Here is a 24,063-nt window from a genome sequence, read left to right on the forward strand (position 1 = left end):
CAGTAAAGGCACTTATGGAGAGTTATTTTTAGGCTTGTGTGAATTCTATCCTGATGAAACTTTAGTGTGTGCGCTAAAAGATGTGGCTTTTGAAATATTGAGTATTCTATAAATGTCAATTTAACCCAATGTTTGAAAGATAGCCTATAGAAAATGTATTATCTGTTGCTTGAGAAAGGTATTTTTAAAATCCAGCTTGGTGGGAAGTGGGTATCTCTCATATTAGCTCTGACAGCTTTTGTTTCCTGGCAACTCTGAAGATGTTCTATAGTTTGACAATCAAATAATGCTACAAGGAACGTGGGTAAGCAAATGTCTCTCCAATATTCGGATTGTATTTCCTTTGGATATGAACCCAGGAGTGAAACTTCTGCATAAGATGACATTCAATTTTTGATATTTTAAAGAACCACCATATTTGTTTCCACAATGGCTATATTGATTTGCATTCCCATCAGTAAACAGCGTGCAAGTTTCCCTTTTCTTAAGCTCCTGCTATTTTTCTTTTTGTCTTTTTGGGAATGATTGTTCTAATAGATACAGGATATCTATTGTAGCTTTAATTTGCATTTTCTTGTGATTGATCATGTACATTTTATGATTAGTAAGGTTGGCCATGCTTTCTTATGTCTGTTAGCTGTTTGCTTGTTGTGTGGGGGTTTTTCGGGGTTTTTGTTTTGTTTTTTGTTTGTTTGTTTGAAAATGTCTGTTTCCATCCTTTGCCTGCGAAACAATTGCTCTATTTCTTATACTGAGTTGTCCTTATTCCTTACACATTTTGATATATCCTTTGGTGGGGGGGAGGGGTAGGGAGGGATCCTTACTACATATACCAGGGTGACTTTAAACTCACAATCCTCCTAGCCTTACCAGCCACATGATGGAATTATAGGTCTGCTGTACCATGTCTGGATGAATACATTCTGTTATGGTTTGTCAGAGCCCACAAGTGACTCAGTTTCCATCAGGAGTCTATTCTGACTTATAAAACATTGGAGTTCAAGCTTGCTTGTTTCAGTCTCCTTGAGAGCCATAAGAAACTTCTGATTAATCCAATGGAAAAGAGCATATTATCTAATTAACAAGCTTCTGATGCCATCTGTAGGCACATAGAGATAGGGGATGAAGGTTCTTGCTGCTAGCAGCATTCACATGATAGATAGAGAACCTGGCTACTCCTCGATTCAAGGACAGTGCAGGGAGCTCGTTAATTGACTAGGCTGCTCTTTGTGCTGCTTTGCTTCTAGTCTGTGCATAAACAGGGTCTAAATTAGACTTGGAGTTGTCTGGTGTGCTGAAAGGCATGGACTTGGCAGTTCTCTAGAATCTATTGTTTCTGTCTCTTTTCTCAATCCTCATGCCCCTACTCAGGTAACCCAGCTGACTCATTGGAACAGTCTTCCTACAATAGTGTATGCCCTCCTGCTCTATAAGTTGTCTCTTTGTTCTGTTGGTTATTTCCCCGGATGAGTGGATCTCTTTTGTTTGTATTGTTGTTGTCTACCTTTGTTTTTAGAGGCCACATCCAAAAACTAGATGAATCTGATAAAGTTTTTCCCCTTTGTGTTCTCTTCTACTAGCTTTACAATTTCAGAAGTTACACAGACGTCATTAGTCCATTTGACTTTATTTTTGTACATTAGATAAGAGTCCTAGTATTCTTCAGCATGGTGATACACAGCAATCCCAACATCATTTATTGAAAAAGCTGACTTTTTTCCATTGTGTGTTTTTAGGTACCTTTCTCAAAACTTAGTTGGCCATGAATATGTAAATTTACTTCTAACTTGCTGTTCTATTCTGTAGGTCTGTTTTTATGCCAATATCATGTAGCCATGGTTATTAAGTTTTGTGATACATTTTGAAGTTATATAATATGAATATTCTAGCTTTGTCATCACTCAAAATAGTTTTGGCTGTTTGTGTCCTTTTATGAGTCTATACAAATTTTAGAATAGTTTCATCTATTTCTGTGAAAAAATTTCACTAAATTTCTTACAGGAACTAGATTGAAGTTGTAAATCAATTTGATTATTATGGGCATTTTAATATTAATTCACCTAATCCATGAATATTGGCTACCTTTATACTTATTTGTAGCGTCAATTTCTTCCATCGGTATTTTATAGTTTCAGTGTATAGGTCTTAAAGCCCCTTGAGTAATTTATTTCTAATTATTTCGTGTCATTTGGCAAATGGAAATGACATTATTTTCTTGGTGGTTGGGGAACAGTTAGTGCAAATATTTTGTTAAGCCAGAAATATCACAGAATTCATTCATTAGCTCTAGTAATTTTTCAGTGCACTCTGGAGTTTTCTGTAAGATTATATCATCTGCAATTACAAGCAATCTTATTTCTTTCCCAATGCATATGCCTTTTATTATTTGTTTTTCTTTTGCTCTGCTAGAATGCCCAGAGTTAAAATAAATGGAAGACACAAGAGACCACCCTTGAATCCTTTCTGCATCCCAGGAACTTTTTCTCCACCTGCTGATTGCAACACTCTTCACTTGAAAACCGTTCTCAGCTGCTTTTTCGGGCTGCAGCCTTGTGCTCAAGCCTTGCGTGGCTGGAAGGTGTTTGTTCCTGTGACTTTCCTGATCCACATACTCAATGAGAGTTTTATGTGTGTCAAGGTGTTTTTCTCATTTCCTGTGCTCTGCCCCCAAGACTTCAGATAACTTACATTTTTTTATTTAAACTTTTTTTAAAAATTCTTATTTTCCACGCTGATCCCAGTTCCCTCTCCCTCACATTCTCCCACTCCCCCCCTCCCCGCAACATCTCTCCATCCCATCCCCCATTCACTCCTCAGAGAGGGTGAGGCCTCCTATGGGGGATCATCAAAGTCTGTTACATCATATGTGGCAGGACCAAGGCCCTCCCTCTGAATCTAGGCTGAACAAGGTATCCCTCCATAGGGAATGGGTTCCAAAAAGCTAGTTCATGAACTAGGGATAAATATTGGTTCTACTGCCAGCAGCCCCATAGACTGCCCAAGCCTCCCCCCCCGCAACTGACACCCATATTCAGGGGCTTACTTAGGTCTTATGCAGGTTCCCTAGATCCAAACTTATTTATCTATATCAGTCTTATGTGTATCTTGAGGGATTTCTCACCATACCCTTCATGACCCAGCCCATGGCATACTACGATACTGCGCATAGTAAACATCCCAACGAGTGTCACTGTCTCTAGGGTTTAATATTATGTGACTAAGTCCTTATGCTAGCTCTTGTTTGTTAAAAGTCGGGTGGAATGCTTTTGTTTTGTTTTCCAAGACTGGTTTTGACTGTGTAGCTCTGGCTGTCCTGGAACTAGTTCTGTAGACCAGGCTGATCTTAAACTCACAGATATCTGCCAGTCTCTGTCTCCCAAGTGATGGAATTAAAGGTGTGTGCCACCACTACCAGGCTTGTTTTAAAGCTTTTATCCTTCCTACTTTATTTTATCCCCTTCTGTGACATGCTTGCTCCCTTCTGCTGCAGACCCACAGATAAATGTTCCCACGGGCCACTTCTTGCTCTTAAAGAAAAAGCTTACCCATTGCTAATACTGATCAACTTCTCAAACTATTGATTTGGAATACAGTTTAAATTATTCATAATATACACTGTAGCAATCCATTGTTTCATAAAGGTTTTTTTATTCAACTTCCCTATTCCAAATCTTTATAATCAATCTTGAAAGTAAACTTAAGATCTATAAGAGTATGGCCTATTGAGATTTTGGTTTTCTCTATTTTTTAAATTTTAATTAAAATATAGTATCATCACTTACCCTCTTCCTTTCCTGCTGCATATCCCTCCTACTTTGCCCTCAAATTCATGGACTACTGTCCTTTAACCATTGTTGTTACATTTGCACATACGTGAATAAACATACAAATACAACCTACTGAGTCCCTTCAGTGTTGTTGCCTGCATGTACATGGTTCTAGAGCTGACCATTTGAAATTGGATTACTAATTGGGGGAGGGGACTCATCCATGAGGGAGACTAATCCTACCTCTCTAGACAGTCATTAATTGCTGGAGCTCTTCATCTAAGAGTGGGTCCCCAGGAGATTTCCCTGATCTACAGTAACATGTCAACTGGCATTAGAATTGTTCAGGTCTTGTTCAGGCAACCATGTTGTCACCAAGTAATACAGCTACAATGTGACTCCTACACCTAAAATTTGAGAAACATGGAGGAAGAGGGGGCAGAAAGATTTTAAGAGCCAGGAGACCAGGAAGTCTACTATGAGACTGTACCTTCTAGTTATAACAGAACTACACTCAAGAAAGTCCTTTGAGATGTTTCATAGAAATTGCTAATTGTATTCTAAGTTGCATATATCTATTAGACAAGAGAAAGCTTATGTGTTATTTTCTATAAGATGCTACTGTTTAACATACCAGGCTCTAATAGGGTTAGCTCGCCCACTTGTGTATGGATATCAGAGGTCAGTGTTGGGGGTCTTCTTGCATCCTCCATGTTTTCAAGCAATTAACTTGAATTATTCTTTTGTTAATTAAATTTGTTCTTTGCCAATTTCGTGTGTGTAAATTTTTGGAGACAATGTCTCCCTGAACCCAGAGCTCACCATTTTGGCTACACTGCTTTGACCAGCAAGCACTTGGGTTATAGACACATCTTGCTGTCCCCAGCTTTTCCATGGGTGCTAGAAATCCAAAGTATATCTTCATGAACTAAGCAGTTTATCCCCTGAGCCTTCTCCCTAGCCCAGTCCTCTGCATCTTTTTTATATTAAGGAAATAAAACTGTTTAATAATCACAAGATTCCTTACCTCTTAGTAAGCTTTCAAATAATTTTCATATGAAATAATAGATGGATTACTATCATGTAATAGTATATGTAATAATAGATATCATTAGATAATAATATACTATTATGTATAATAGTATATAATTGTGTGTGTGTGTGTGTGTGTGTGTGTAAGAGCCAGAACCCAGAAGTCCACATAAATGCCAGTAGACAAAGGGGCAGCCCATAATTCTAGCCTCAGAAATCAAGGAATTCCCAGAGTAAATTGTCTAGTGGGACTCATAAAATGGTGAGCTCTTGGTTTGACTGAGAGACCTGGCCTCAATGAACAAAATGGATGAGTGACTGGGAATGTACCTCAACACCAACCTCAGGACTCCATATACATACTCACACAAGTGGACACATGCATGCACACATACATTAAAATGGGGGAAAAGAAATAGTATTTATCCTGAGTTTATTAGCCATCCTTCACTATTATGCTTCTTAAAATGCACTATAATCACAATGAATGGTTGAAAGATTAGAGTTCTGTATAAATGAAGCCATGGAAATAAATGGGCATATAAAAACTGTGAAGATGTGCATTTGTCATTCTTTATGCACAAGAAAAGATCACCATCAAGCATACCACTTATCAGTGAATGTTAACTTTTTTATTTTTTTATACTCACATTTTATTGGCATTTTAAAAGCACCTTTAGCTATCAGTGATTTTTTTCTGTCAATGACTGAAATGATTTTGTAGCTTCTCATTGTAATTACCTCAGTGTTTGAATGAGTTGCCTTGTAGAGTATATAGCAATTTCACATTGTCTGTTTAAGAAGTCTCAACCTGGAAGTACAAAACTAAAGGTTGAAAATTACCAAAGAACTCACTGCAGTGGTGAATCTTGGTCATAAAAAAAGAACAAAGGAAGTTCTATTTGCACAGAATGAACAAAGAAAACTTCATTTCAAACACTTCCTGAATCAGGGTTTCTATGGCTCTGAAGAGACACCATGTCCATGGCAACTCTTATAAAGGAAAACATTTAATTGGGGCTGGCTTATACTTCAGAGGTTTAGTCCATTATTATCGCCTCAGGAAGCAAGGCAGCATGCAGGCAGACATGGAGCTTGAGCATAGAATCTTTACATCTTGATCCAAAGGCAGCAGGAAGTGAACTGTCTCACTGGATGTTGTTTGAGCATATATGAGTCCTCAAAGTCTGCCTTCACAGTGACACATTTCCTCCAGCAAAGCCACACCTCCTAATAGTGCCACTCCCATCGGGAACAATTGTCTTTCAAACCACCACACTTGCTGCTACAGTTCTCCCTTCAAACAAAGCTACTATAAGATAGCCTGTTCTATGATCCTCATAAAAGTTCTTGTACATCAACTTACTACACTCAACCTCAGTTTCATGGTCATATGTCATCACACACTTTTGCTCAACATGTCTATATGACTGGAAATTTAACTATGACTTTTAAACCACTATATATAAATATTTCACATTTACATATAGCTTTGCAACACCAAACCACTCTAATAGGAAAGCACTCAACACTGCCATCAGCAAAGTGTCTCCTGGGTCCACCGTGTTTCCCTGGTTCACAGTTGACTCATATCTGTGAAATGAAGGTAGTGTACTAGAAGACCTATAAGTTGAACCTTGCTCAGTATAATGCTAAAACTCTGATTCGTCGCTTAAAATGAAATCATCAATTGCAATATTCTGAGTTGGAACACACTAAATGTGTCATTCACTTAATGAAAACATCCTTCAGTAACATAGTGGGATGAGATTTGGCATTCATAAGTAATTAAGAGTGAATCATGAATCATGTTGCATGTTGCTCACTACCTATTTGTATACTATAACTTAATATAGAATAATATGGCAATGTAATATAATAAACAGTGTGTGTGTGTGTAACAAGGGAAACAGGAAAAAGGTTCAGTTGCATCTGAAAGGATCCTTCCAATATTTTTATCTTTCATAATCTGTGTCATTGAATAAAAAGGGTTTTGTTATAATGGCTGACAAGCAAATTGTGTAAAACATTGTTCTGCTTTTCCTTAGGGACTCACAAATATAGAAATGTCATTACCTTTCCTATGCTGATGTCTGGCTGCAGAAAACAGTCTGAATAATTAGCCCATGTTTTGTTTGAGCTTTGAATAAAGTCCCATGTTCCATTGGGGGTACAGTGCCGAAAAGCAACTCCTGGAAAGACATGAAACATGCTGAGATTACACAGTTCCCTGCAAGTCTGTTACTAAACATCAATGAAAAGAGTAAATGTCTGGTTGCAATCAATCATCTCGGAAAAGTTCAATACCTTTATGATTGAAGTCATAAATATAAGGAGGGCATGGCACAGCTGACATTTTCCCCACTGTTCCTCTAGGCCAACAGATAAGTCCATCCCATTCTGGGAGACAATTGCCTTCTGATGAGAAATGGAAATAAAGAAAGACAAGAAAACAATATTGAACAAATGCTTTCAATGCAGAAAACTTCAGCTCAGTCCCTGTGGTAAAATGTAAACCAAACCGGTAAGTTTGGAAGCTAAAGCAGAGGAGAAGAGATGAGATGCAAATGCCCCCAAATGTCTCATCATGGACACATTACTAGGAGGCTTTGATTGTCTAAATTAAAGTATCTAAATAATTCTAGTATATTCGCTGTGAAAGCAACAACAACCTCTAAGTCCATCAAACCTCTAGCTAGAGTTACTGGATGAATTTTCAGCAGGTCATGCTTACTGAATATTCCCCCCATTTTTCTCTTCCTCCTCCTCTTTCTCCTCTTCTTCCTTCTCCTCTTTCTCTCTGCACCCCTAAGCCCCTCTCCAGGACAGTTTTCTACGGCTCTTCCTACCAGTGTGCTTGTACTTCTCATGATTAGCTATGGAAAGTAATGGAACATGTTAGGATAGGGAGGAAGTCTAGCTAGAGTAGAGCATGCTGTGTTCATGTCCTTCTCAGACACAGGAAGTTCCTGCAGCATAGTGTGTGTTCCCTGTGTTGTATGCCCCACGGTGGGAAGATTTCTAGGGTCATTCAACCATCTGGAAAATAGTAGATGTGCAGTAGAGAGCTCATATATTGCTGAACGTTCCCAAGTCTAAGCCACAAGCCACAGGCTCATGATGAATCCTTGGTTTCTCTTGTCCTTGCTACTTGTTTAGCAAGTAAAGCCACTTTCTGCTACCTGTTGTGTCTGGGTGTTCCCTTACCCAATTCCAACACCAGTGACACACTCACTTTACTCTTGTCACTTTAGCTCCCAAAACCTCCCAAAGTCTCTTGCCCCTACCTCATTCTGAGCCACAATCTACTTCCTCGTCAGCTCTGAAGACCCTAAGGATACGTCATAACTTAGCTGCCTCTTGCTAGATTTCAACCTTGTTCCTCCTGTCACCCCAGGACTCATACCCTTATCTCCTCCAGACTTTTTCTCAAATGTCAACTTCTGAGTAAACATTCCCAATCTAACACTGCATCCCAGTTCACCCCATCCTCTTCCCCTACTGTCATTCTCCACAGGTCTCATCCCCTCCCAGTGGAGTCCTTTTTTCTATTTTTTCTTAAGTTACAGAGACCCAGGTGGAGTTCTTTTGTCTGTTTTGTCTCATGCATTAGTCCTGCTCCAGGCACAGCCCCTGATACTTAGTGGAGTTTAGAAAATGTTCACTGTCAAGGCTGTGCTCCTCAGGGCTCCTTTCCTTTGGTCATATACTGAACTGCCAAGAAGAAAGCTCATCAGCTACATCACACCCCCATTTCCCCCAACAGACACCTGTCATGAGTGCTGTATTCATTCTCTATGACAAATTTCAGTTTTAAACAAGGTCAGAACTCTGGCTCAGTAAGGCCTTTGCTTATGAACACACAAAGCCAAACCAAGGGCTGACAGGACCGTGTTCCCTTCTGAAGACTCTGAAGGTACACATATCTTTCCCTGCTTAATTCAGTAGTTGGAAGAGTTCAGTTCCTCCACTGTGAAACTGGTTTCTTTCTGGCTATTAGCAGTGCTCTTGCCCAACTTCTGAAAACAGTTCATGTAATTGGCTCCTGGTTGCCTTCTTCCATCTTCACGATCAGCAGCACAGACTGGATCCTTCTTGCATTCTAATTCCCTCTCTGCTCTCTTTTGTTTACAACTCAACTCATCCTGCCACCTTCCTCCTCCATTTTTCAAGGCCTAGATGATGATAGTGTGTAAACACAGATAAGCCAGAATAACTTCCACATTTTAATGTACGTAAGCCTAAATCCATCTATAAAGTCTCCTTTTGCTATGTAGCATAGCATACATGGGCATAACACTGGGTACCAGCAGTAGATATCTTTGGAGGCTTATTATTTTACTATCACAAGTACTAGCTAACACTCATTGTGTCAAATCGTTTAGTTTGAAAGTCAGCCCAATAGAACTCCATAGAAACACTTATAATAATTCAGAGCCAACCTGGAATTAACTTCTCAGTGTCCCTTTGTCGCACAGAAATAAACACTTGATCTGTTTTGTGTCTTGCTGAAGGGAATAAGAAAAGAAAAAAAAGAAGTCTTCATTCACCCACACTGTTCTCACAGAAGAGAACATTTTCCTGGAAACAGCCTCGCTCCCCTCACGCAATTTCACAGCCGGACTTCACACACCTCAGGCAACCCAGGGGTTCATCCCACTGCCTCTTGCTTCAGATGTACCGCTGCATCTGCCTCTCTTCCTACAGCATCTGCCTTTGCTGTTGCTATTGACTGGATGTGGTGGTCCTTTACTCTTCTTATTGTGCACCATGGTTAACCATATCACCTCCTGCCCATTTACATTGTGGTTAGTAAGTCATGTGCCTTCTCATATCTGGACTATTGCTAAAGTTTGGGTCTTAAATGCTCCACAAGGCACCATGTGTTAAAAGCTTAGTCACAGCTTGTACTACTGGGAGGTGGAAGGAAATTTAATGTGTGAGGGCCAGTAGTGCATCTTCTGATGATTGGGAATGGTCCCTGGAAGGACCAGGGCTCCTTCCTTCCTCTTTCCAGTTGAATAGCATTGCTGTATAATGTGTTTTTGCCATGTTATCCCACCGTTGGCCAGAAGTTACAGAAGTAACCAGCCATGGAATAAAACCAAAAGTGTGAGCCAGAATGAACCTTTTTCTGTATAAGCTTACTTGTACCAGTCATTTCTTATTATTTCAGAAGGCTAACACTACTGTCCAATCAATATGTACCCAATACATACTTCACAAGCAACACAGACTGGCCCTGGAAGCATGGTCTTGTTTTCCCATCTGGAAAAAAAATGCTACAATGCCACGTGCTATGTGTGGGAGCTAGTCACACAATGAATTTCTAAAGTCTATGGGTCAGTACGTCATACAGTCACTCAGTATTAAAATGCCTGTGAAAAGGAGTTTCCTTCGGTTGTGAGACAGTTTTCTGGTTTCTACAAGAAACCAGTGAATGAACACAGCCACGGACTTCACCCCTAAATCCAGAACATTACCAGCCTTCAAAACTATGTTTTTATATATAGTTTTATAGTTTTATGCTGGCTCTTTGATAATAAGAATGATAAATATTCACAAAAGATTGTAAAGACTGGGGAAGCCTGGACCTCAAAGATACAAATGTGGAGCTTTTAACATCTCCTTGTTGGCCATCAGGTGAGAAATACTTCCAGTTTGGGGACAAAACTGATTGCTAATGACTCATCGCTCTTCCTTTTTATAAATTAACACCACTAAGGATAACTCTGGATCCTGTCTATATCCCAAGAAAATCCCTATTTACAAAGACTGGTCTGAAATTTAGCAAATCCAATTTTTATTCTTTTAGCTCTTGAGTTACTCACAACAAAATCAGATACTTGGAAGGAGAACCAGAAGGAATGAAACCTTCATTTTTTGTTGTTTTTAAGTCTTCAATAATTTTATGACTAGGTGTTTGTATTTACAGCTTTCCTTTGATAGACATTTGGAAGTTTTCACGCTCTTATTATAATTTTTAAATGTTTAGTTATTTAATTTTGTGCGTCTGTCTGTCCGTCTATCAGTGTATATGAATTTGTATGACATGTATGCAGTGCCTGAGGAGGTAAGAAGAGGCATCACCTTGACATGTGCTTGCTGAGAATAGAACTCAAGTCCTCTGCAAGAGCAGCCAGTGGTCCTAACCACTGAGCCATCTCACCAGTCCCAAATTTTTTCAGAAATAAAAAACAATACTATGCTTGATAGTTGTTGGTGTTTTATAATACTTATTTCAGTTAACATATTTTTGCTACAGTTTTGCAATGGTCGTGTGCATTCTAACAGCCCTTTCTAAATATTTTTATATCTGCCTTTCAACTTTAAGACCATTTAAAATGAAAATTTCTTAAGTTAACTAGTAAATTCAAAATGTCAGTCGAGTTTTAACAACTTTGAAGTGCAGAATGCTTTACTCAATTTACATATAATTAAACATTTTCTAAAGCCAAAGTTTGACCACATTTAATTCTATATTATCTCTGTATGAAGACCTTAAAGCAAGAGTCCTCTTTTTCACTATTTATTCATGCACATATGCGCATATTCACAAATGTCAGTACATCCAAATAATTTATTCTTCTTCAAATGGAGTGCTGATCTATACTGGTATGTGAACCCTGGTCTTCTAGAAGAGCAGTCAATGTTCTCTACCACTGAGACATCTCTCCAGTACCAAGATTAAGCTATTTAATACACAAAGATTATCAGAATAACTAAGCACAAGAATCACGTGTGAACAATTTAAATAAAGTGTTCCTAGCTGAATGTAGTGGCACATATCTTTAATCCCAGCATTTGGGAGATAGGGGGGCATGGCACAGAGGGAGGTAGATCTCTGTAAACTTGAGGCCCACATGTTCTACTGACTGACTCCTCACTCAAAGCAAAACAAAACAACAACAAAAAAAGATATTCCTAAAATTTAAGTATATGGAAAGTTTAACAAAATACTGGGAAAATATAAGTGCTTATATATTAATTATTACAAATTTTCAAGATCAAAAATTTCTGGAGATTGGGTACATAATAATTTGAATACACTTAATACTTGAGCAGTATACTTGGGTGTTGATAAAATGGTAACTTCAAAATTGTGTACATTATATTACACTTAAAACATTTTTAAAGGATTGGAAAAGTTACACTTAACTAACACAGCGAGAATTAAATTCATGTTGATTAATTAAATTTTTATTGTGATCATTTAAGTATATACAATTTTAATATTCCAGTCAAAAGTATCTCTAGAGTTATAGAAGTCTTCTTTTTATTGGCAAAATATTTAATCACTGGAAAATAAATTACTAAATTTGCATTTGTTGAATAACAGTTTCAAAGCATATGAAGTAAAAAATGTCCAACAAACCTTTCAATGAAAAATTCACCAGCATGCTATTATAAAAACATGTGTCTTGAGAAATAATAAGTCAAGTGATCATCTGAATACAGAATATATGAACAGCATAACTGAGGAGCTTAACCCAGCAGATTCTTTGTTTTTTTTAAGATTTTATTTATTTATTATGAATACAACATCCTGCCTCTACGTATATCTGCATGCCAGGAGAGGGCACCAGATCTCATTACAGAGAGTTGTGAGCCACCATGTGGTTGCTGGGAATTGAACTCAGGACCTCTGGAAGAGCAGTCAGTGCTCTTAACCTCTGAGCCATCTCTCCAGCTCAAACCCAACAGATTCTATAAAACACTGTAGTAAAAACTGGAGCACATGCATTCCTTTGAAAACCACATACATCATTCACCAAGAGTGGCTAGAGTAGAAGCCACTAAGTCTCAGAATACTTTGATAAGTCACCATTGTGCAAACTACATTCTCTGATCATAACAAATGGAAAAACAGTCATAATTGTTGAACATTTCAAATCAGTATAGGCAGATACTCATCTGCATACTATAGGAAGTATAACTTTAAGGACAATGCTTCATCCAATTAGTTGGGATTTAGGGGGCTCAATAAATCAACCTCTACTTCTGACCTGAAGTTAGAAATAAGAGATGACTCAAAAACTCAGGAAATAATCATTTCCTGTACATTAAATTATCATCTTATTTTAAAAGTTTTCTATAGACCATTGCTTAGGTAGTCGTCTGAACTGAGATCACAATCTGAGACTGTAGGCAATATTCACAGGGACAGAGTCTACCACCCTCTGAGCTTACTGCATAGTCAAAGGCAAGCCAACACACAGGCTCCTCACAGCAGGCAAATCCAAAGAGAGACCGCATACGCACATGCCCAGTTGATACTCCCGTACTTGTGAATCAGGCAAGTCACTTCTTTCATTGGAAAGGAAAGTAAAAGGTGGAAGAACTTCATTCTCTTTGTAAACCTTCCACATGGAAACAGAATGGTTGACGAGAATCTCCCTAGCGCTAAGGGAGGCTATTTGAAATTTTTGTGAAGATAAGATTGAAGCACACAAATAAAAGACATGTTTCTTGGCATCGTTACCTCCTTCTTGGAGTTGAGTCGTAATGTTGAGCTCACACTGAACTTTAGCTTTCATGACAAGAACAATCTGTTCTTCTATAGTGATGGTACCATCAGAATCCAGCTGTGGAAGCAAATGAAATGACATCATTCCCCATCATCTTCAAAATGTGATAAAGCTCTCACTATTTCACTTCCAATCAAGCTATCTGAAACAGTCCCTTATCAGAATGCAATAGTGGGGTTTGGATATCCACTATCCTCCATAGGCTCGTGAACTGAGTATTTGGTCCCAGGTGAAGGTGCTGCTTGGGGGCTCTTTAAAAAGATTGTGTAGAGCTGAAAGAATTAGGTCATCCAGAGGTGGGTCCTTAAGAGAATATTATCCATGAGTACTTCCTGTCTCCTCCCAGTTGCCTAGTTGGCCATGAAATAAGTGAACATCTCTTCTCCACCACATGGTCATGCTGTCAAGATGTTTTACCAGATTTCACAGGTGTCAAGCAATCATAAAGACTGAATGATATGAGACTGTGAGCCAAAATAAATCTGTCCTTCTTTAAGGTTGCTCTGTCCAGTATTTAATCAAAGTAATAAAAGGAAACTATCAACATCATCTTTTGGGGTAATTTTAATATAGTATCAGAAAATGTAAGAAAACTCTAAAAGGTGATTAGGTAATTACATTAGAAATAATTCAATGTAACTAGAAGAAATAATAAATACTGAGAATGCCTAGCATATTATGAAGGCACAATACATTACTAATTCTTTCACAATATGACAATTATGTTATATAGAAATAGAAGAATAACTTTAACTCTACAAGGAAAATGATCAGGAAAACCTGAACATAACACACATCTGACTTTGAGTTTATTTACCTGTGAAAGAAATAGGTTACTCTAAATGATCTCTATTCATCTCCTTGTCTTAAAACCAGGAACTTTATAATGGTAAGATATACACCCACATACCTTTTATCCATTTGATTAGTATTTTATTATTTTTATATGAAAATCATCTGCTTTGTGAAGCAAGAACATAATACCAAGGACATTGAGCACATTTGTGCAAGCGTTGTTCCTGACCTTGGAGTGACATGAAAATGATAGTGTAGTTAAAACTGGAGCAATCTTCCTCCCCAGTTTCTATTACCCCAAAAGCAACAATTGCATCCACAACAAAGTGTCACATTTAGAAAAACAGAAATTAGTCATTTGTTCTGGGAAAGTGATCACTCATAACTTAAAATAAAATATTGAATTCCAATGTCAGAGGCTTAAGATATAAGAGAAGCCTGATTTGGTAGTGTGTGTTATAATGAAAGTTCATAAATTTTTCATGATAGGTATAAATTCTTAATGTCATAATATTGAAGTCCTCATGATTACAATAATTACAATACCTATGTATTCCATTTTCAAGTAGCTATGATGCAATAAACTAGAAATATTCAAGAGGAAGCACTCTGGAATTTTAGGACCAATAGAATAAGCATATATTCCCCTATTCATCCCAGAAACCACAACTAAAAACCCTGGGATAGAGATAAATAGGCAGAGATCAGTAGATAGATTATAGATAAATGATAGATATATAAATACATTCATAAATAGATAGGATGGAAGAATAGATAAGAGGAAGGTCCATAGATAGGTAGATAGAAAATAGATAGATAGATAGATAGATAGATAGATAGATAGATAGATAGATAGATAGATCAGTCAGTTGGTCAGTTGGTGGATAGATAGGTAGGTAGATATATAGATAAGTAGATGACTGATTAGATAGATGATAGAAAGATGGAAATAAAGAGAGAGAGAAAGGGAGGGAGGGAGGAAGGAAGGGAGGAAGGAAGGAAGGAAGGAAGGAAGGAAGGAAGGAAGGAAGGAAGGAAGATAAAATTAAGAATCTTCTGTGAGACACAGAGAAGAAAGCACACCAGGCCAAGACCTCAGATCCTGGAGAATGACACTGTAGAAAGCGACTTGCATTTTCTTTCTGACTCATACACCATAAATGTGCAGTTAAAGTCAATGGAAACTCTAAAACACTAACAAAGATAAAATGGCCTCAAGAAAAGCCTCTGAACCCAAGGAAGGAAAAGAGTATCTGACAATACAGAAAACTTACAGACATGAATAGTCTGACCCCAGTCAATTAACAGCCAACTGTGGGGAGTCTGAATGTGTAGCCTAGCAAGGTGGGCACAGACACCCTTATGATCTCCCATAGTGGTTTGAGAGAAAGGAAAAAAAGAACATTAGCCCTAACAGACTGACTTTTTCAATTTCAATATCTGCATGTCAACAAAGACTCTGCTGGCAACCTAGGAACCTAAAGCATAAAATGGAGTAAGAAATGGGAGGGTGGAGTACAGAAGGAAATGTTAGGTGGGATGAAAAACCCTAAAGACATTTCAAAGTCATATGAAAACCTAGTACTGCAGAAGCTTCTCTATATGTGGTTTAAATGGAGTTACACTATAAAGGGGCAACAATGTCCCTAGTAGACACTACAAACAAAAAACCCAGTGCCAGGAATGGGTTTCCTCTTTTGGAGTTGTTGGCCCATAAAGTCCCATAGATTCCCAAATATTAGAGGCTATTGTCAATGCCCTTGGTTACCCTCCAGACTTGACCGTAAGACCCTGTTGCTGAAGCTGGTATGTGGTTCAATATGGAGAAATCAAGCTAGTTCTCACCTGGAAGCTTCATTCCTTCTGTCTTGTTTCATAGTGCTAGAAGATCCTATGCACACTAACAGAGGAGAAAAGTCTTCACCAATCTTACTCAGTTGTGAACCCTGTGAGCTAAAATAACATCAAACCTGACAAGACTGGTGCAATAGTAACATCATGGAAGTGACCAACCACTTTACAGTTGGATTTAAAGCACACTGTACAAGATGAAACCGAGATCTGGCACAATCGATGGGACCAAAAACTTGTGGCTTGACAGGCCATAGGCCCTATGGGTGCACCTACTACTATAATTCTACTAAATGTACTTAATAAACTGATCTTTAATGACTTAGCATTGCACATATAGATTAGTTCATCTCTCAACCCTCATTACAGACGCTTCTGTTTGGGGTAGATGGTGATTAACAGAGACCCACAACTGGTCAAGGTGCAGAAAATGAAAGACTGTGAAATGCTCAGCCCTAAATGCAACATCCTTACCATACCACTTCTTGTCAAGGCCCAGGGATCATTGAAGATGAGGAAGTGGAAAGAGCCAGAGGCAGTGGATGATATCAAGGGAAGTATTCTCCAAATACAGATGGGCAGTTGCACATATAAACTTGTGGTTAGCAGTTTGTGACAGCATGCACAAGACCTGTACAAGTTCAAACCAGGTGAAGCCCCAGCATGATAAGCAGAGGTGGGTTCAAAATCCCACTCCTAGCTGAGGAGCTCCTAGCAATCGATAAATGCTGGGAAAAGGAAATTCAGTTTTCTTTAGTGATGTGGCCCCTAGTAGGTTGATGTGATGATTTGAAAGAAAATTGCTCCCAAAGGAAGTGGCACTATTAAGAGGTGTAGCCTTGTTGGAGTAGGTGTCCTCTCATTGGAAGAAATGTGTCACCGTGGATTTGGGCTTTGAGGTATCATATATGCTCAAGTCAGGCCCAGTGAGACAGACCCTGTTACCTACAAGAAGAAGGACTCTCAGCTACTTCTGCAACACCATATCTATCTGGTCACCACCATATCCCACCATAATGGACTGAACCTCTGAAACTGTAAGCAAGCCACCCCAATTAAATGTTTTCCTTTATAAGAGTTGTCATGGTAATGGTGTTTCTTCACAGCAATAGAAACCCTAACTAAGACAATTGGCCATGTTCCACATACATCCAAGACTATATGAGCTGCATAGATGGTCTTGGTGAGAATTTAAAAACTTAACAGGATACAGTTGGATAACTAGGAAAGAGGATGGATCTAGGAGGAGTTGGAGGGGGAAGAATATAATCAAAACATATTTTATAAGACTCTCAAAGAAATAATTTAAAAATTAGAAAAAGTGAGTTACAGAAGATGATGTAGGGTTCTCATCTATCCCCGTGCTGTTTTACTTTTGTTATCTTAATAAAACATATTTTTGGGGGTTTTTTTGGTTTTTACAAGACAGGGTTTCTCTGTATTGTTTCGGAGGCTATCGGTCCAGCCCGGCCTCGAACTCACAGAGATCCGCCTGCCTCTGCCTCCCAAGTGAATAAAATATATTTTTATAAGTGACAAATTAATGTTGATGTACTAGTACTACACTTATGCACACATGATCTTTATACAGCTTTCCTTACATTTTAACTTATGTCTTCTTATGTTCCGACATCTCACCAAAATGTCATAGTACAATTCATGATATTTTCTTAGGATTTTCCACACTTCCTCACTTTCAATTATCTTCATAGTTTGGGAATCATTGATCAGGCATTTTACATGAAGTCTGTAGTTAATATTTACCCAGTGTTTTTCTTGAGAGTGGACTAAAGTAACATATTTGGAAATGGAAGGCCACAGAAGTGAGGAGCCATATCAACAGCACCTAGGGTCAACATGCTTTGCTGTGGATGTCAACCTTGGTCTTTCTCTCGGTCTTTATTCAAATATCAAAAGCATAAAACTCATTCCTAGCCCTCAACCTGTGCTGAAGTAGATGATAGGTCATATTTGGATGTCAGACTACAGTTTGCCAATTTGTTTTTAAGTGGATAAATTTTTTGAAAGAAGTTTGAGAATTCAAGTTATATCAACTCAGAATTACCTATTATAGTGAGAATGATTGTAAGAAAATATGCACTGCCTTTATTGGCTGATAGAAGATGTAAAATATATGAGAAAACAAATAGTACAGTGGCTACTGCCTATGGAGCAGTTAGGAAAAATACTGAAGGACACTCAACTATGTAAGATGTACTATGAAGTTATCCTTAACTGTAGATGTCACCACCTATATCAAGAATGTAATCTCTAGAGTGAATCCTCCTTTGGTTTTGTGAAATTACTCAACTTGACTAATTAGGTAAAATTGATAAGTAAAAGGTTTTCAGGGCAGAACTCTTCAGAAATGTGAAAATGATGCATGATCAAACTCATCAATGTTTTATATTCCCCATGTGAACCATCTTCAAAAACAGTATACAATAATACTGATATTTAAGTGTGACTCTTACACTACTGAGTTCTATGTTGACATAATTTATTTCACCATTTTCAAGTACTGGTTTCTTAGACACACTTTTAAAAATCCAATTTTTCCTTCTACTTAGTGATGCTTGACTGAGTTCAAATGCTGCTGACTGATGGTTTAGTTCTTAGAGTTTCTATAATTGTCACTTCTCTGCAACTGTATCTGGAACAGTTATGATAGCCCAACTCAGCTTAAGACCCAAAACAATGATCCTCAGCTCATATGGAACATAATCTAACAATTTCAAATTATCAGCCTCTGTGTTGTATAAACATTCCCCCACCAACCCCAGTTTGTGTGTCATGGGCAGTAATCAGTTTTAACAAAGACCAAAATGCTTAGTGTTTTGTAGTTGTATCAAACAGACTCTGGAGAAAGCAAGATATACATAATTGGAAACCATGGAAGAACAGTGAAAAGAAAAGAGAATGAGTACATAAAGCAGGAAAATGGTTGTGGAAAATGAAAAATGCATTCTGTAATGTCAAATCTAATACTTAATCTCATATGTCATATAATTGGAGGTATGTAATAGTTTAATAGGAACATAGATAAATAGTAAATAGGATTGTAGACCATTTTTGTCTTGGACTCAGATTTAGACAAAAAAATCTTTTTATTGCTAACACTGTATTAATAACCCAAAGAAACCTGAGTTCCTTATATGTCAGAACTCAAAACCTTCTACTGTTGATATAGGAACAAATAAAATGCAGTGTCCAGCCACAGGCTTGTTATAACCCAGTTACTTATGGAAGGTGTGGACTCCCCAGACAATTTTCCAGTGTGTTCTCTGTTACTTGAGGTGATTCTTGATACGCTGTATGACTACGGAGTCCATTTCCATTTGGAAATGACAAGCACACAATAGTTACTACTGTCCAAACAGTGTTGACCTAATTTGAGACATGACAAATTGTTAAGAAGATCATTTCCTTCAGGCAGTTAGCAACCAGAATTTGAGATTACAGAAAATCAGAGGGTGTAGCAAATGATAGATGGGTACATAATAGCATCAAAGGCTAATAGCCAAGCCTTTTGTAACACATGCCATCCCTGAAGCAGCACATCTGCCATTAGAACACAGCTGTGTTATCCTGGGGAAAGGTAGAGACTAGAAAAACTAACATGACTGACATCAATCGGTAATAAGAAGGTCATTTTATATAGAAGCTGTGATATAAAATCACTACTAATAATATGATCACTAAACTATAAACTTGTAAACAACAATGGATACTCTTTGTACCTACAGCAGTAACAACTAAGCATATCAATTAAGAATATAAAGAAAACTTAAGATGAGAACTTATAAATTAAATAGTTTTCCATAGCCATTCATAAAGGTGGACCCAGTAAAGCTACAGAAGCCCCTCAGAGTACATACTAGGCAATTGTGATGACTGGAGTTTGGATAACACTACCCAGACAACACGGGAGGTGTCCTATTCACACCTATAGCTATACTCTGAGCAGAGAAGGAGGATCTCAGGGGCTAGCTGGCTTTGGACCCAGAAGAGACAATGAAAGGTCAACAAGGTCCAAGGAGAAACCCTGCTTCAAATGAAAATGTTCAGAGTCCTAGAGAAAGACATGTGACATTCTCTCTGATATCTACAGGTGTACCCACGGGCATGTATCCACACACACATGTAGGCATACACTCAACAAAGACACACAGACACCCACACACTCCCACACAGAGAAACACACACACTAAGTAAATACAGATTTTTTAGTGGCAAACCCAGGAGTTAAGCCTTAGTTTCCCCCATTATCCAATGTAAAGATGTGACAATCAGCCTTTGTGAGTGAAATTATTCTTAGAATAGATCAGATTTCTGAGCAATTTAGTCAGCAGTTCTGAGAACAAGGAAAGGCTTCCGAAAGAAGGAATCTCTAACTGGAGGCTGGCGTGTAGAAGACTGCAGATAGATCCATGTCTATCACCATGCACAAAACTTAAATCCAAATGGATCAAAGACCTCAACATAAATCCAGCCACACTGAACCTATTAGAAGAGAAAGTGGGAGGCACCCTTGAACAAATAGGTACAGGAGACCGCTTCCTGAACATAACTCCAGTAGCACAGACACTAAGATCGACAATTAATAAATGGGACCTCCTGAAACTGAGAAGCTTCTTTAAGGCAAAGGACAGCCAGCAAGACAAAAAGGCAACCCACAGATTGGGAAAAGATATTCACTAACCCCACATCTGACAGAGGGCTGATCTCCAAAATTTACAAAAAACTAAAGAAGCAAGTCTCCAAAACACCAAAGGATCCAATCAAAAAGTGGGATGCAGAACTAAATAGAGAATTCTCAATAGAGGAGTCTAAAATGGCTGAAAGACACTTAAGAAAGTGCTCAACATCCCTAGTCATCCGGGATACATAAATCAAAACAACTGTGAAATACCATCTTCCTCCTGTCAGAATGGCTAAAAATCAAAAACTCCGACAGTTTGTGCTGGAGAGGATGTGGAGAAAGGGGAACACTCCTCCACTGCTGGTGGGAGTCCCGACTTGTACAGCCACTTTGGAAATCAGTATGGAGATTCCTCAGGAAAATGGGAATCAATCTACCACTAGACCCAGCAATTCCACTCTTAGGCATGTACCCAAAAGATGCACGTTCATACAACAAGGGCATCTGCTCCACTATGTTCATAGCAGCATTATTTGTAATAGCCAGAACCTGGAAGCAACCTAATGCCCCTCAACTGAAGATTAGATAGAGAAAATGTGGTACATTTACACAATGGAGTACTATTCAGTGGAAAAAAACGATGAAATCTTGAAACTTGCAGGCAAATGGATGGCACTAGAAGAAACCACCCTGAGTGATGTAACCCAGTCACAAAAAGAGAAACATGGTATGTAATCACACATTTATGGATTTTAGACATGAATTGGGGGAGTGACAGCATCCAATCCCACTGCCAGAGGGGCTGAGAAACAACCTTCATCCAGTAACTGATGAAAGCAGAGGCAGATACCCACAGATAAACACTAAACTGAACTCCTGGAACCCAGTGTCAGAACGGGAGAACTGATGGGCAAAGGAGTTAAGACTGGGCTGGTTTAACCCACAGAAACAGTTGACCTGAACAAGGGGGAGCTCTTGGACCCTAGATGGATGGCTGTGTGAAAAGCATGGGACTGACTCAGACCCCCTGAATGTGGGTGTCAGTGAAGAGGCCTAGGCAATCTATGGGGCTTTGGGTAGTATTTATCCCTGGCTTACAAATAGACTTTGAGTGCCCATGCCACAAAATGGGAGGCTCTCTCAGCCGGGACTCTTGAAGGAGAGCCTAGACCCTACCCTGGTTGGCGGACTCTGGAGATCCACCATGGAGGGCCTCACCCTCCCTGGGAACTGGAGTGGAGATTGAGTGGGGGACTGGGAAGGAATGGGGAGGAGAGGAGGGAAAGGGAGCTAGGATTGACATGTGAAACAAGCTTGTTTCTAACTTAAATTTAAAATAGGAAACAAATAAAAGAGGGAATCCATGTGCTGTAAGCAAAACCAGGTCCAAACGAGGGCAAGCGTTACCCTTGACAATACTGTACGGTGTAAGTGTAACGTGGGACCCAGTCTTTTGTACAGACAGAAGGACAAGACAGAACAGGACACAGGTTAGATTCATTTCTCCTCCTACTGAACTACCATCACTCCAAGTTTGTTTTAGTCGATGACTCTGATTTAGAAGCATTTCTAAAAATGTTGAACATGATCTTTTATATTGAACATGATCTTTTATGGAATATGGTCCAGTGTTGCACTTTGCTCTCAGGAATTCTCACAATCTGGAGCAGGAGCGACCCCCGGGGCACCTGCTGGTTTGAACTGTCAGGAGTACTTATCACTGTATTTTTGTTAGGAAGGTCCTCTTGGTTTCCTAGGATCTATACAAAGAGCAAATATTATATTGTTTTTTAGTTTGTGCCGATTATACACTTAACCAGGTTACATAAAGAAAATCCTTAGCTAGCCTATGGAACTGTAAGTAGAATGGGCTCACAGAGAATGAGAGACTGTGAAGCCAAGGATGCTGGCATTCAGTTGTGTAATTTTCAGTACATTCTACTGTCCCTTCTGCTAAGCAGGATGGTGACAGCTGCTTTCTGATTATCTGATTTGTCTTCAGGGTCAAAGAGGAAAGTCTATCGCTGTGGTTGGTTTTAATAGGAACTTACTTGCCACAAATTAAAATTACCTTGGTAAGGAACCTCCAGTGAAGAATTTTCCTCACTGCCTTAATTGATTCACTCAAATTGTGTGTGACACCTCCTGGTAGCAGATACAATGGGATGGCAGAAGGACGGTCACTCACTGGACTTCTGCACCTTGCTTGGCCTTCTCTCTGGCCCCTCAGTGGGTTTACCCTGAGGTTGATGATGATAATCCCTTTGCTGCTGTCAGAACCAGTGTTTCCAGGTTTCCATTGTAAAGTAAGGACCAAGGGACTCCCAAAGAACCTTTCAGGTCTTCAACACCATACTGGAAGAGCTGAGGCACCCAGCCTCAAAGACCAAGCAGGGATGGGGTTCTCAGCTTCTTAGGGTGTGATTCTGCTGTTGCTGCTATTTTAGCATAAGCTGAGGTTAAACATTTTTTAATAAATATATGCATTCATACCGCTGGTTCTGTTCCTCTAGAAAACCCCAACTAACACACATATTAATCAAATACTCTCAATAATATACATTTTGTAACAGCCATAAATAATGCAATTAAAAGATTTGATTGCTGTCAGAAAGAAATTAGGTTCTAGAGATGTCATAAGGAATAAAAGGAGAGCATCGCAGATGGAGGGAACGGCCTCACAAATTCTCTCTCACACCAATTCAAAAGCCTGTAGCAGCTCCCGATCTCAGCCAATCACTTTTTATTGAAAGGAGCTTGGCTAATCCAGCTGGGAGAAAAGGAAGCTGATGCTTTTGTTTTCTTCTTGTTTGTACGTTTTTTAGATTTAAGACTCCCACATTCTGTGCATAAATGGTATTATCACCACCATTTCACAGTGTGAGAAGTGAAACTCAAAAGGGAAGAAATGAAATGCCACTTAAGGAAAGATGACCAACACGGCTGAAGTCAGAGACTGGAAAATAAATAGAATGAATGGGTGTTGACTGAGAATGTTATAGATTTAGTCACAAGGAATTGGGGAAAGTGCTCATAAATTAAAAATGACTTGCTACATTGCAAAGAAAAAGCAAAGTCTAGCCCCTTCCATCACTCTGTCTCTCAGCTACAAGGGCTAAAGAGATGTCCCAGGGTTAGGGTAGCCATCAAGAAATCCATCCCATCGGGGATACAAAGCTTCCTTGTACTTTTAACTAGAAGACAAATGACATGTGTTCAGGCCATGGACAGGAGGGAAAAAAAAATAAGTCAACTATCCTCTGCTTGGCTGCAACAGGACTTGCAGCAACCTGAACAACAGGGAGATAGCCAGCAGTCACATTTCAATCTGCTAATAACAGTGTCCTAGCTGCCTGTGGCCCAGGACTGTCCTCGTGGTTCTATCTACCAGTGATGGGTCTGGGGTAGTTCTGTCTCTTCTGATTGCCCGCAGAGGTTGAGGCACACA

The 24,063-nt window shown here is 38.9% G+C and overlaps 1 protein-coding gene across 1 annotated transcript in view; it reads right to left on the minus strand.

Moving 5' to 3' along the window:
• Pth2r (parathyroid hormone 2 receptor) overlaps positions 1-24,063 on the minus strand; it is a 74,016-nt gene that overhangs the window by 45,523 nt on the left and 4,430 nt on the right. Inside the window, exons 2-4 of the mRNA XM_040753443.1 lie at positions 13,282-13,384; positions 7,107-7,217; positions 6,876-6,991 (exon numbers count right to left, since the gene is read on the minus strand). Of these exons, the coding sequence (XP_040609377.1) occupies positions 6,876-6,991; positions 7,107-7,217; positions 13,282-13,384 (330 nt within the window). The remainder of the gene's footprint in view (positions 1-6,875; positions 6,992-7,106; positions 7,218-13,281; positions 13,385-24,063) is intronic.

The sequence above is a fragment of the Mesocricetus auratus genome, unplaced genomic scaffold (genome assembly GCF_017639785.1).
Source record: "Mesocricetus auratus isolate SY011 unplaced genomic scaffold, BCM_Maur_2.0 Super-Scaffold_100010, whole genome shotgun sequence".
Lineage (NCBI taxonomy): Eukaryota > Metazoa > Chordata > Mammalia > Rodentia > Cricetidae > Mesocricetus > Mesocricetus auratus.